Here is a 13,493-nt window from a genome sequence, read left to right as displayed (position 1 = left end):
GAATATATTTATTACTGGAAATCCATTAACAACACAAAACAATCACAAATATTGTCCAGAAACCCTCACAGGTACTGCATTTAGCATGAGAAATATGCTCAAATCATTACATGGCAAACTCAAGCCCAACAGGCAACAACAGCTGTCAGCGTGTCAAGTGTGCTGACTTGACTATGACTTGCCAAAACTGCATGCGATTATCATAAAGTGGGCATGTCTGTAAAGGGGAGACTCGTGGGTACCAATAGAACCCATTTTCATTCACACAATTTGAGGTCAGAGGTCAAGGGACTCCTTTGAAAATGGCCATGACAGTTTTTCCTCACCAAAATTTAGCATAAGTTTGTAGCGTTATTTAACCTCATTCGGAACAAGCTAGTATGGCATGGTTGGTACCAATGGATTCATTACATTTTTTGTAGTTTCATATGATACTTGTATCTTCACGTATCCTCTAGCTTTAAAACTGAGCCCGCTACAACCGCCAAAACATCGATTGTGTTAAAGAAATTAGTGGCGTTAAAACGAATGTATCGCGTTAACTTTGACAGCCCTAGTTTAAAAGCATTAAATGTGTAAGTGTATAGCTTATACCTAGTTCATTGAAGCCACTATAACCGAGCTCCTGTCGGCTGAGGCCCAGCTCCTCCAGGTCCACGCATTTGAAGCCATGAGGACACTGGTAGCCCTCCCCATCAGGAGAACAATGGGTGTCTGGGATGGCCAAGCTGTTCCATGTCACATTACTGACCAAATAGGGGAAGAAAAACAGTTATAAGTAATATGTATGCACTGTGTTCCCTACAACAAAACTGCATTGTGAATTACGTTTTGAGGTAAGCGTATTTTGTCGCAGATTAAGTTTGATTTTGATGCATCACAAATACATTTCTAATGTCCACAGGACGTCCACCCAATAGGCCGCTGTTCGCGTCCCGTTCAAGTCAACGTTCACTTGTTTTAATTTACGTCCATAGCTTAAATAATGTAACAAACATAATCATTTTAAGCCAAACCATGATGTTTTTTTACTAAACCGTAACCAAGGTTTGTTGCCTAAACCTTACAAAATAGTTTTGCTTTATTTTATTTAAATTTACAAAATTAATCATATGTTTAAAACGGTTTAAAACGGTTTAAAACTGCAACTGTAATCCGGGAGAAAATATGTTTCACTCAAAACGTAATTGAGATTGCAGTTTAGTTGTATGGGAACGTAATTTTGTAGGAGACAGGGCTGGTAAGCAACCTAGAATGTGGAATTAATATCTTAAAAAGAGAAAATTATATACTGTAATGTGTGAATAAACATTATTGTAACAGCAAAATGAAGACAGAACTCATGTTTCTTAAAGGTACAAGTGAATTTCAAAGTATAAATTTTGAGCCGTGAGATCATTTTAAGGTTTGACATCACGGATGTGAAGGTCAATTATTTATGCCCATTTACACATAAGAAATAAGCATAAAAAACACACATTCACAGATGAATATTGCCTGTGTGCACACACATACAGAGTACAGGCACACACTCCCCCTTTCCTTTTCTGTCCCCCTGTCTTTTAGCCACAGGTGCTATTCCAGGAGCTGCTTGATTTCTCTAATGAAAATTAATGCCTTCAAATTGGCTGCCCAGACATTCATCCAAATTGTTTATTAAGGGATACGGGATCAGAAGGGATAATTTATTGCACTATCACAAAGGGCAATCAGAGGCATAGTGATGAATCCGATAAAGCTTATTATGCTGGGCCCAATAACACCACTGTATCTTATCAAATAAATCATGTTTCTTGATGACAAAGAGGAGGTAAATGAAGCCTCAAATGAGAGACCAAATGCCCAGTAATAATGGGATATTAATAATTCGGTGAGTCAAATGAAAAACAAACCACATTTGGGATAAGACATTTTTTATGATTGGTTTTATGAATCTATTATTTGATCAGACCAAAATTAATTTGTAATGCTTTGCATAATTGAAAAATGTGAGGTCCTGTCAACAACCTCTGGCCACTCCAGCTAACACTGAATCAGTGGGTTAAGCATATCTCCATCCAATTTGAAAACAAAATAACGTTGTACAATGTAACAATGTACAATGTAAACATGTTTTTTAAGTCATATTTTTCATAGACATGCTTACACCCTCTAAAATGGTATTATTACATTAATTGGCTCAAAATATCTATCACACAAACCACAATCATGTAGCTTTTAATAAATCCATGTCCAGTTCAGTAGATCTAATTCATACTGAACAAAACTATGCATGTTATTCATTCCATGAGTTCAATTGCAGAAATCCTGACCATCCAGAAGACGAGACCCTACTTTGTTCACAAATCCAGTACCCTTTTCTAATATCCATATCAGAAAATGTCTCCCCTGCGATTTTTTCCCCAATTCCTATTAAATCCCTTGTGTGTGAAAAGCTAGGGAGCTCTGACTTTGTGCCAAGGGCATATGGCAGATAGAGATTAGACACATCAGTCCTTGTGTGACATATTTCTAAAATACCCCATTAGAAGCATATATATACGTGAGGGATTTAGGGAAAGGAGCACAGCAGCAAACAAATTAGATGCACAGCTGCCAGGCCACTTTTGGAGTGATGTTACAGAGGGACATCAGAGATATAAATGTGAGCAATGTCGTGTGCTATCTCTCCTGCTACTAATGGTCAATGTACGTGGTGTCCCTAGGGTGTTTAGGGCACACGATCAGTAAGGAGAGATAGATGGGTAGCGGTTGAGCAGGAATGAGCTTAATACATAAGGCTGGACAATGTAGGAATTTTTAATTATTATAATTAGTGCTAGCTCTCCCTGCAGCCTGGGGCTTAAACCATGATGGTCGCTTCCCCCATCTTTTATTCTCTGTATCACATCATCATCCTCAACTGAATGTTTAAATCGAATCCTTCACATATGGGTTTAAATACATAGTGATTTTGTACAGCAATGTGCCCACACTGTCACACCTTCCCAATCCCACATCTCCCCCAGTGCTAGTACCCAAGGGTTTCTATGGAATCATTAAGATACTGGTCATTTCACTTTAATTAGAATTTTTAAAAGACAATTAAAGAGTAGGGCAGTTAAATTAAAGTGCATTGAATGTTTCAATTGATTTTTATTTTTTTTCAATTTTGCCTATTTCACTTTATTTCTTTTTAAAAGACAATTAAAGAATAGGGCAGTTAAATTAAAGTCCATTGAATATTCCAATTGAATAATTGAATTTTTTTTGCCCAATAAACGCTATGTTTTCTTTTAAAGAACATGACTTCATGTCCCCACCCGCCCACAGGTTGTCGTGTTTCCTGCTGCAAGAACATGCTGACCACCAATGTTTAAAGTAAACAAGGTTTTCTAGCAGTGAGCTCCCGCCTGTGCACCCTCTAAATGACTATAATTACTAACATTGGACAAGGAAAGAAGGTTGTGCAGAGGTGCTTGTCCACATAAAACAAAGTCAATTTAAGGTGTAAGGCTGCTGCTTAGACGATCACACCAAATTGATCAGAAAAGATGAGACGCTGTCAGGATGTGTCAGACTCAGCTCGGCAGGTGACAGCTACTGACTGATCGGGCTGACCCATCATTGGTTTGCTCTGCGATAATTCATTAAAGCGGGATGTCACAATGTGGGTTGAAAACAGGATGCTGTTTTCAGTTTTTATTCACCACACCGCACACACTTTTTAACATCATTGCCTCTGTGTAACTCAGCTTTCACACTAAATGTACAGTACTACCGTGGTACTGTGCAAAGGAGGGATATTGTTTTCAAAGGAGGACACAGTCGCAATCTCGTTACCAGCTGGTCTACAAAAAGCACAGTATTATGCGTCAAGCACCAGACTGACGTAGGTCTTGACGTTAGATATTCACCATCAAGTCTTGTCTTATTCACATAACACGATTACATTAAAGAGGACCAAGTTGCCAAAGCTCCATCTCTGTTAGAACTTTTGATAACGTCCCATCTCTGGGACCATGCCAGTATAATTGCTATAAACAGCCCACCAGTACAGATATTCTTCATGATATGGATTTGGTTGTACAAGTTGTTTCAGAATGGAATGGATTTTAACTGTCATATCACAGAAATTGCAAATCACAGCATGTTAAATGTGGGGCTGCAATAACTGCAATATTGCAATACCGCAATATTGACAAGCCAGCCGCAGGGGATGGCAAGCAACCGCCACAACCGCCATGTTCACATTTTTTCTTTTTTGAATCCTTCACAATGGGAGTGCTGCATTTTTACACTTTGCTACAAACTGCAGTGACGTGACGAATGCTGAGCGTTTATTCTGCGTTGAATGCTGCCCCTATGGTGTTTTTTCTGGTCATCGAGAGGTGAAAAATGTTCGAACTTTGGGTAAAACTCCACAATAACCAACCATCATATCCTACATGTAGGCTACAAGTGCTAGACAACATCAACAATGAACGAGACATTAAAACTCATAGACCAGCGGGTCCATCCTCTCTCGCTATGTGCTTTAGCTTTCCCTTCATCCGGAGCAAGTACTCTACTTTGTGCCAACAGTTTGATATTCCGTATCATAGCAACCAGGCGTAACAAAACAGCAGCTGAAAAAAACGCTACACCTCATTGCCCTTGTTTGTTCTGCATTTAGCAATAAACAAATATTTAATTAGTTTTAAATCACTCATCTTTGTCATTTAAAAAGCAACAATATACCTAATAATAGCCTAACAATTAAGCACAGCACAAAAGACAAGTTGCAATAATACCGCATATTGCGCTGTTGAGCCAGTCCTTATAACCGCAGGGGAAAGTCCTGCAGCACGACAGCCCTAGTTTAATGGGACATATCATGAAAAACTCACTTTTTCCGTGCTTGTGCACATACATTTGGGTATCTGGAGTACCTACCAACCCACAAACTGTGAAATAAGACAAGACATGAGATATGAGATAAGATAAGACGTGAGTATCTCCGCCCACAGCTTGAGAACTACCTTTGCAAAGGTGCACCATATTTTTCTCACAAGCATATCAGAGCAGACTGGGCTTTTTCGAACATTAAAGCATGTTAACCATGTTCTAGCAGAAACCCAAAATACAAGTATGAACCTGAAAATGAGCATGATATGTCCCCTTTAAACAATGCAGCTATTAATTTAGGCAATACTACTGATAGGCCAATAAAAGCCGATGGCTTCACACTTTCTATTTAAGCTGAAACAAACGGTTATGTGAGAAGAAAAAGGTAAGCAAAAAAATTAAGAGAGAAGAGCCCTTTAGCATATATAATACACTGCAATATAAATTGCATATGGAATCTGGCAGCTGGGTGTAGTGCAATAAATACAAACCGAGTTTGTCTTTTTAAAGTTTCAGATCGTTCAGTCTAGATTGTGCAGACCCCTGCAGTGTTTCACATAGGCAGATTGTAAAACAAGCTACCACCCCTGCAAACCAATTTCCAGAACTCACAAGTAACATAAACTTTGCGAGCACAAAGCCTGCAGGAAGAACTCATCAACGCTGATGAGTGAGCCGACAGTATATTTGGGGTTTTGCAGTAGCTGTAGGCTATTTATGTTATGATCCAATATGCTTGCAGGCAAATTATTTTAGATTGGCTTTTATAGCCTGTAACGCACAGATTAAATGTCTGGCAGACGTACAGTATGCCTCAGTGTACCAATGGTGATTTGCTTGGTGCACTTAGTGTTGGCTCTATAGTCCATAAATTGTAATAAGAAAGACGCTCGATGTACAGTATGTATCTCCCAGCTTCTTAAAACTACTTCATTAACTATTATTGCTTCAGTAAACATAAAATGCATCACCTCTATTAAAGCTGGGAAAGACAAGGTGTTCATTAAAAAGCTAACGGATGAGAGTTTAGTACAATGGCTTAGTTGAAACAAGTAATAAGAACAACAAAAATGCATCCATCGTTCTTACCCTTCCTCCGTGTCATTAGTAACACAGTGATGATTGAACGTTCCAAACATCTGAACGCCCAGAATTCCATAGAGCAGGAGAAAAAACAGCAGGAAGATGGTGACACTCCAGATCTGTTCCCCGGATCGCCTGCAAAGCAGAAGAGCGAAGAGAGGCGCATATTTCACATGTGCAACTATCCATTTAATTGTGGAGACCGTAGTGAAGAGAAGTGCTCATGACAGTTTCCTACTTCAGTATGTTTGTGATGCGGGAGCGAGGAAGCTCGAAGCGGAAGTAGATCCTGAAGGCCCGGATCATAATAAGCGCTCGGGGGATCCTCAGCATTCCCCAGGGAGACATCTGATCCACAAGCTCTGCTATTTCAAACACCTAAAACAGAGAGAAATGGATTGTTAAGAAGTAATAAAAAAACAGCTACAGCTACTACAATGAATTGCCTTATGTCAAGCTGCACAAGCACTTGCGGGGGGGGGGAGGGGGGGGGGGGGGGGGGGGGGGATGGCAATATAATTGCAGAAAAACCTGTAATTGTAAATGTTGCAATATACCTGCAGCACCAGGGATACCCAGATGAAAAATACCATGAATCCATCAAACATACACCAGCGATCCTTCACATAGGAGTTATCCCCCTGTGCAGAGAGAAACAGAGAAAGAGGAGGCGTCAATATGAGGCCAAAAACGAGAAAATAATTGGAAGAGAAGAACAGGAGCAAGAAATATGAACACGAATAAATACTGTATGTATGATCATTATCCAGGGCCGTAGTTTTCCAGAAAGCTGATGTATTCAAACAATTACAAGACATCCTGTGATGTTTTAGGGCTTTAATAATGCTCGTCTTTATGGTTCTGAAAATTGCCCATATCAAGTGCCAACCATTCTGAAAATCTGACGGAAAAAGCTTTTATTGTGATAGAAAGCCTTTGTGTGGAAAAAGTAATGGCATAGCAAGATCCAAAGAAAACAACAAATTAATGTGCCCATTTTGACAGACTGGCCACAATATTCAAACAGCCTTATTTTCAACATGATAAGACAAAAGAGAAAAGATTAAGCCCCTGAAGTGTGAACAAACTGAAATGTCATGGGGCCAGCAAAAATGGGCACACTTAATTACGACTTACAGAGAGAGAGAGTCTGTAAGAAGCTCTTAGGGGGTCAGTCTTCCACAGGAAGAAAGGCTGCAAATAGGAGGGTGTGTTCCCGAAAAACACTCTACAGATAAGACCATGTTTGATTACACACTGACAAGAACAAAAGCATGCAATTACTTTACCACGCTGTGTGGAATCGTTTGTTTTGTGCAGGCTCTTTCATCAACTAGCTACAAAAATATGTCTTCCGATGTTGAATATATCAACACTCTCTCACTTTCAGTGTGTAAATGTGTAAAAAAAAAAAATGTGTAAATCAGCTTTTATTGTCACATTGTGTTGTACATATACACACAATGTACACAGCACACAGTGAAATGTAATCTCTGCATTTAACCCATCCTAGTATTAAGAGTAGGGCTGTCAATCAATTAAAATACTTAATCGCATGATTGTCCATGATTAATCACGAATTATCGCAAATTAATCACACATTTTTAATCTGTTCAAAATGTACCTTAAAGGGAGTGGGGAAATATGCTTGCCTTATTCAAATGTATACATGTATTTGTAATCAATTAACAACACAATACAATGACAAATATTGTCCAGAAACCCTCACAGGTACTGCATTTAGCGTAAAACAATATGCTCAAATCATAATATGGCAAACTTAAGCCCAACAGGCAACAACAGCTGTCAGTGTGTCAGTGTGCTGACTGGACTTGCCAAAAACTGCATGTGATTATCATAAAGTGGGCATGTCTGTAAAGGGGAGACTCGTGGGTACCCATAGAACTCATTCTCATTCACATATCTGGAGGTCAGAGGTCAAGGGACCCCTTTGAAAATGGCTGTTACAGTTTTTCCTCGCCATAATTTAACGCATGCTTGGAGCGTTGTTTAACCTCCTTCACAACAAGCTAGTATTACATGGTTGATGGTCGAAAGATCGATTGTGTAAGAAAGAAATTAGTGGCATTAAAACGAATTTGCGTTAACGCGTTATTATCGCGTTAACTGTGACAGCCCTAATTGGGCAGCTACTATAACGCACCCGGGGAGCAGTTTGGGGGTCAGGTGCCTTGCTCATGGGCACCTCAGCAGTGCCCAAGAGGTGAAGTGGCACTTCTGCAGCTACCAGTCCACAGTCGGTACTTGGTCCGTGTGAGGACTTGAACCGGCGACCCTCCGTCCTTATGGACTAGGCTACTGTCACCCCCTAAAATACATATTACTAAGAATTTCGAAATTCTACCTGACATTCACAGAAACGTTTTACGAACAACGATGGGTTTTATCTGCCTTTAAGAACTGAAAGAAACATTAAGTGAAAGACGAAGTTCCAGTTTTTGTGCTGTTTCGCTGCACTGGTGATTCTGTGTCCTCCGGTGCCTCCCTGCTTGTTATCCTTGATTTGCCAATTAAGCTGTCCACACTTTTTTATGGCTGTAATTATGGGCCTTTCATCTGCCAGCTGTCTGTTCCTGGATTCTTCTAAAGAACATTATCTGTCTACCTCAGATTTGAATTGTGTTGATTCATCTGAATTTACAGCTCAATACAACTACAGTAGTAAGGTTGAATTTAAAGTATGACTCAAATCTGACGCAACACAGAAAGCTTATGTACTTGTTCAGCGGCTGTTACCTTTGTCCTCTTACATTTTGCAAAAATTGGCTAAACGGTTATGTCTAAACTGAAAATGTGTTTTACAGGGTTCCATTGTTGTTTGACTGGACCAGTAACAGGAAGTTTGCCACCACTGTCTTCTGGCAATATCATCTGGCGACTGTATATAAAAGATGGACGATATGACAGCTCCCGAAAAGTGAAACGAAAACATCTCGATCGTCCCCTGGTGGCTGGCTGCAGTATAGGTCATAAATCCTGCCCCCTCCATGTTAGCGGATGGGACATGGGCCAAACTACAAAGTCAAGATACACGTTAACTAAATTTTTCCTAAAGATTGTTTCTGTCATTTTAGCTAGTCCTTATCACGCTGATGTATGTTCAAGTGTTCCTTTTTCTGATAAGGTTGGTTTTAATTAGTTATTTGATGCTATAAAAAGGAGGTGAGATGTTATGGTCGACAGCTGTGATTGACAGCTTTTCTGAGTGAAGTTTTCACGCAGCCGGAGGCTCAGGAAATGTACGAGAGAGGAGATGTAACTTTAACATTCCTTAACCGTTTCAAGTCTGTGTAATAGAACATGTGGCAATGTGATCATAAGTGTAGTTATAGAGTTATTATGGTTAGTTGTTGTGTTTTTCTAGCCAAACAGCTATCGTGGTGCTAACGCAGCAGCTAGGTGGCTCACGCTAGCAAGCTGGGGCCGTGCTTGGCTCGTAATTGGCTCGGACGGGTGTGTGGGCGGGGCATTGATACCGAGGCTCGGCCCACCTATCACTACTGCTCAGACTCCAGCTCCAAATGACGTCGAAATCTCAAGATGCTGGCCCCCCGGGGATATTTTGGCTTGACTTTGGTAAGGCGGGAGGAAGTGGAGATACGTCTTCCATCTTTTATACAGTCTCTGGGCGATATGCACATTAACTATGATGGCGTTATATGAATTAGTTTAGTGTGAAAGCCACGCCACTGCCGCATCACATTTTGGCATGAAAAGTTAAGCTAATCAATTCAATGCTCAATAAATTTCCATAAAGTTTCATCCAAGTTCGTTCCTTTTTTTCAATATCTTACTAACACACAAATACAAGGACAGAATGGAAAACAATGGCCACATACACAAAATAAAACATTTGATTTTCCAATCATGTAGAAAATGAAAAACTATTTGCTGAAATTCATCCCATTACTTAAAAGGATTTAATGTGTCACAGTGTAGTTTCAAAGTCACAGTGAAACAGCATTTTCCCTCTTTAGTTTGATGTATTTTCTGTTTCCTTCGTTGGCATTTTATAGTTCAATCTTTCAGTATTGTGCAATGGAAATCTTTTAATCGTGTTAATGTGCTTCCTGTGACTGTGTGACTTTGTAAGGAGCTACCTTGATGATTCCTCTGATGTGCATCTTGGCGATCATCTCGGCAGTGTACAGGAACATGAGCAGCGTGTCCAGCGTGAAGGTCACATACTGCAACGGCGGGTAGTGCTCGAATGTCTTGGGGGTGTTCATGCACACGGAGATGACACTGATGATGGAACAGGCCCGCAGCAGGGTGTGTACCCACTACAGGAAGAGGACAAAAGAAGAAATAATGACAAACGGTACTATAATATTTTGTTATATTCTTCGCTGTCCAGCTATTTGGACAACCTTGCCATATTTCTAAAACAAAATTTCATGTGGAAATACATCAAGTGTGACTTAAAAATAATAAAAATTTCTAGCATGAATGGAACATTGTGGCTAGCTGACCCCAACACACATGCGAGTACACTCACTGCTTTGTTGATCCAAAAGATGTCAGCGCTGTCTGCGAGGGTCTCATCCGGCCCAAAGTCGGTCATGGGCTGGGCCTCGACCCGTGAGCTCTGTTTCCTCTTTAGCATGCTGGGGCTCGCTGTGCTATACAGGGAGTGGATCTGACAGAGAGAAGGAGGCGAACCAAACAGTGAACAAAGATAAATAAGGAACAGGAGAACACTCTGGCTGCATCCAAGTCTGGGCAGTGGCAGTACCACTTCTTGTTAACTCCAATCATGTGGATTATAATCAAAATAAATATTTTAATGCAGCTCAGATGTATGGAGGACGGAACCTGTCAAAATAAAAAAAAATAAAAAAAATGAAAATATAAATAAATAAATGAATAAATAAAAAATAAATGCAAAAATAAATTAATTAATTAAAAATAATAAATAAATAATACATTAATAAATAAAAGGGAAAATTAAACAGAAGAGTAAATAAATAAGGGACTTAATACAAAGATAAATAAATAAAGAAGCAAATTAAAACAGAAATGTCAATTTATGTCACATTTTATCAATTAATGGCTACATTTATTTGAATATTAATTACTACATTTAATGACATTTATTTATTTATTGAGTCATTTATTTATTTTTGATTTTGGCAGGTTCCATCCTCCATACAGACGCACTTGGCTTGCCATATATGGCCACATTAACTGACTTTAAAAATACCAGTGCAGTGCACTTCTTAAAAAAATGACTAACTGGACAAAGTTAACCGTAGGTTAACCAATATTTAAATATAGCATTAATGTATTAAATAAGCTGTGTATCAATAATGGCTTCTGGTGGTAATCAGTATACTGTGATTCACTGTATATTCAGCAAAATAAACTACCCTGACTTGAATTGCCAGAACAGAGGTGTGTACTTTGAAATTAAAAATGTGTTGCATTGTTGAATGGCCACCGTGATACACAACGTAGCACACATGGAACACAGGACGAGTGTATATTCACATTGGAACAGCTCCAGTGACTTACCATCGGGAAAGATCATACACGATCTTCATCGTATTGAACACCGAGGCGCCAGTAGATTTAAGCTGTGCCACCTTCTGTACGGTGTGAGGAGGTGTGAGTTGGTTTTACTGTACCTGTGCATGACCATGTTTGTGTATGTTTGTGTGCAGAAAAAGAAAAGTGTACAGGCCGTTTCAACATAAGAACACAAGAAGAAATGACACTCTGAATGGAGACAAAGCGCACATACCAAAGGGAAAAGTAAAGCTGAAATTGCTCCAGCACTGCACATAACATGCGATCAGGCATACCCTGTAAATAACACACAACAGTTAGTCAACATCATGGCTCATATGGTATACAGTACACTACCCACATCTACAATACGCTCATAGAAGACAGGAATGCCCACCACGTCTGACATCAAGGCATATATGCGACACACTCTGTGAGTGAGTGAGTGACTGGGGTGTTGTGGCGGAAGAAGATGGGGTGGAGGAGGACCAGGGGACTCACTGTGAGGCTCCTCATTGGTGCGTTCATCCCCAGGTCACAGAGGGGTGGAGAGACCAACCAGAGAGAGAGACTAGAGATGCAAAAAGGAGAATGTCCTAAAGGCCTGGAGGTCCTGCGGCAGCAGTCAGTGAATGGTAGCAGTCATAAGAGCAGTAGAGAGGTGTGAGAGATCATATTCACAAGTGCTGCAAGGTGCAGCTTCAGCACATATCTATGTAATTAATCCGGTCCACCCAATTTACATAAAAACATATTTTCTCTGTGTAGCCATGCTGATAGTTTTGGTCATATTTGTCCATATTTTGAGATATCTATATCTCATATCTCTGGCGCCATCCCAATACAAAGTCTGTGGGGCTCTCTCAGCACATTTAAAAAAATCTCTTTCTGGAAACAACAATACCCCTTTTACTCTGGAGAATCCACAGAATACACTGCCAAAAATATTTTATGTGAACTATTTCTTTGGCAAAGTAGTTTCAATGAAAACTGTAAAAATGTTGAAGGTAAAAAATATGGGATTGGGGGCATTTCTAATGCCTCTCAACCAGTGTCCGAAATGAACTTTTTGACTCACCGGCCAAGGGGACTATATAGCAGCTGTTTGCTGCTATATTAATGCTTTGGACGAATTTAGCACCTTTAAGTTTCTTACACAGAGTAACAGAGACACAAGCTCAAGTCCATTCACCTCCGTTATAGTGGGACACAGGTAGAAATGTCAGAAATAGATACCTCAGCACAGCAGATACAGCTAAAACTATCTGTATGGCTCGATAGGATTGTGAGAAATTGCACGTTTTGTAATTTGGGTGAAGCAGTCCTTCAAGAAAAACAGCACTGAAATAATTCAGTTATGCCAGATAGTGAAGGTACATCACATCAAACAATAAATTCAATTTGTAGATGTCATGGACATGAACACAAAAAAAACAGAAAAAGAACAGGCATCAATATCCTAATGCCCAGATGAAATGTGTCACTGTCACTGCATCATGAGCGCAAAGGTTCGTGATTTTGATGTGTTCCCATCAATGACATATCTCTAAGCGGAATAAATCAAAATTATTACATTTACAGTATGTATGAATTGAGCAAGACAAGGTCTAGTAGTCTGGTAGTAGAGTTTTTTATAGTATAGTTGATAGATGAGTAAATGGTCTGAAAAGCCATCTACAGTCTCAATCAAACTTCAACATGTAAACATGCAACGAATAAATAACTTGAATACATTTTGAACCTATCCTGAACTGACTGAAATTAAACAAAGAAGTCTTTTTTAAAAGTGACAAAACCTGAATGTACACCTTTTAAAAAGTTAAATCTAAGCAGGAGAACACTTAGTTAGGATGGGAAGAACAATGTAACTGTATCACCCTTGTTTCCTTTTATGTTCCTACCAAGAAAAGAAACTGTCCATATAAAACCCCATGTAGTTAGAAGCAATTTCCCAGTGTAATTGCTACACTTAACATATGCAGATGGAGACGTGAAGAAGAGTGAAAACTAAATTA

General features: G+C 39.5%; 1 protein-coding gene across 17 annotated transcripts in view; it reads right to left on the bottom strand.

The window, feature by feature from the left end:
* nalcn (sodium leak channel, non-selective) overlaps positions 1–13,493 on the bottom strand; it is a 99,266-nt gene that overhangs the window by 82,848 nt on the left and 2,925 nt on the right. For 3 of the 17 annotated variants that reach the window (XM_074658660.1, XM_074658663.1, XM_074658664.1), the window contains exons 2-9: positions 11,876–12,091; positions 11,714–11,775; positions 10,469–10,609; positions 10,071–10,253; positions 6,507–6,590; positions 6,188–6,327; positions 5,956–6,084; positions 595–746 (exon numbers count right to left, since the gene is read on the bottom strand). In XM_074658660.1, coding sequence (XP_074514761.1) covers positions 595–746; positions 5,956–6,084; positions 6,188–6,327; positions 6,507–6,590; positions 10,071–10,253; positions 10,469–10,609; positions 11,714–11,755 — 871 coding nt within the window. In that variant the 5' untranslated portion in view covers positions 11,756–11,775; positions 11,876–12,091. The remainder of the gene's footprint in view (positions 1–594; positions 747–5,955; positions 6,085–6,187; positions 6,328–6,506; positions 6,591–10,070; positions 10,254–10,468; positions 10,610–11,713; positions 11,776–11,875; positions 12,092–13,493) is intronic. The other 14 variants (XM_074658670.1, XM_074658671.1, XM_074658673.1 and 11 more) reach the window with 7 other exon arrangements.

This window comes from Sebastes fasciatus, chromosome 14, assembly GCF_043250625.1.
Source record: "Sebastes fasciatus isolate fSebFas1 chromosome 14, fSebFas1.pri, whole genome shotgun sequence".
Lineage (NCBI taxonomy): Eukaryota > Metazoa > Chordata > Actinopteri > Perciformes > Sebastidae > Sebastes > Sebastes fasciatus.
The sequence above is the reverse complement of the archived record's forward strand: the minus strand, read 5'-3'. Positions and strand labels throughout refer to the sequence as shown.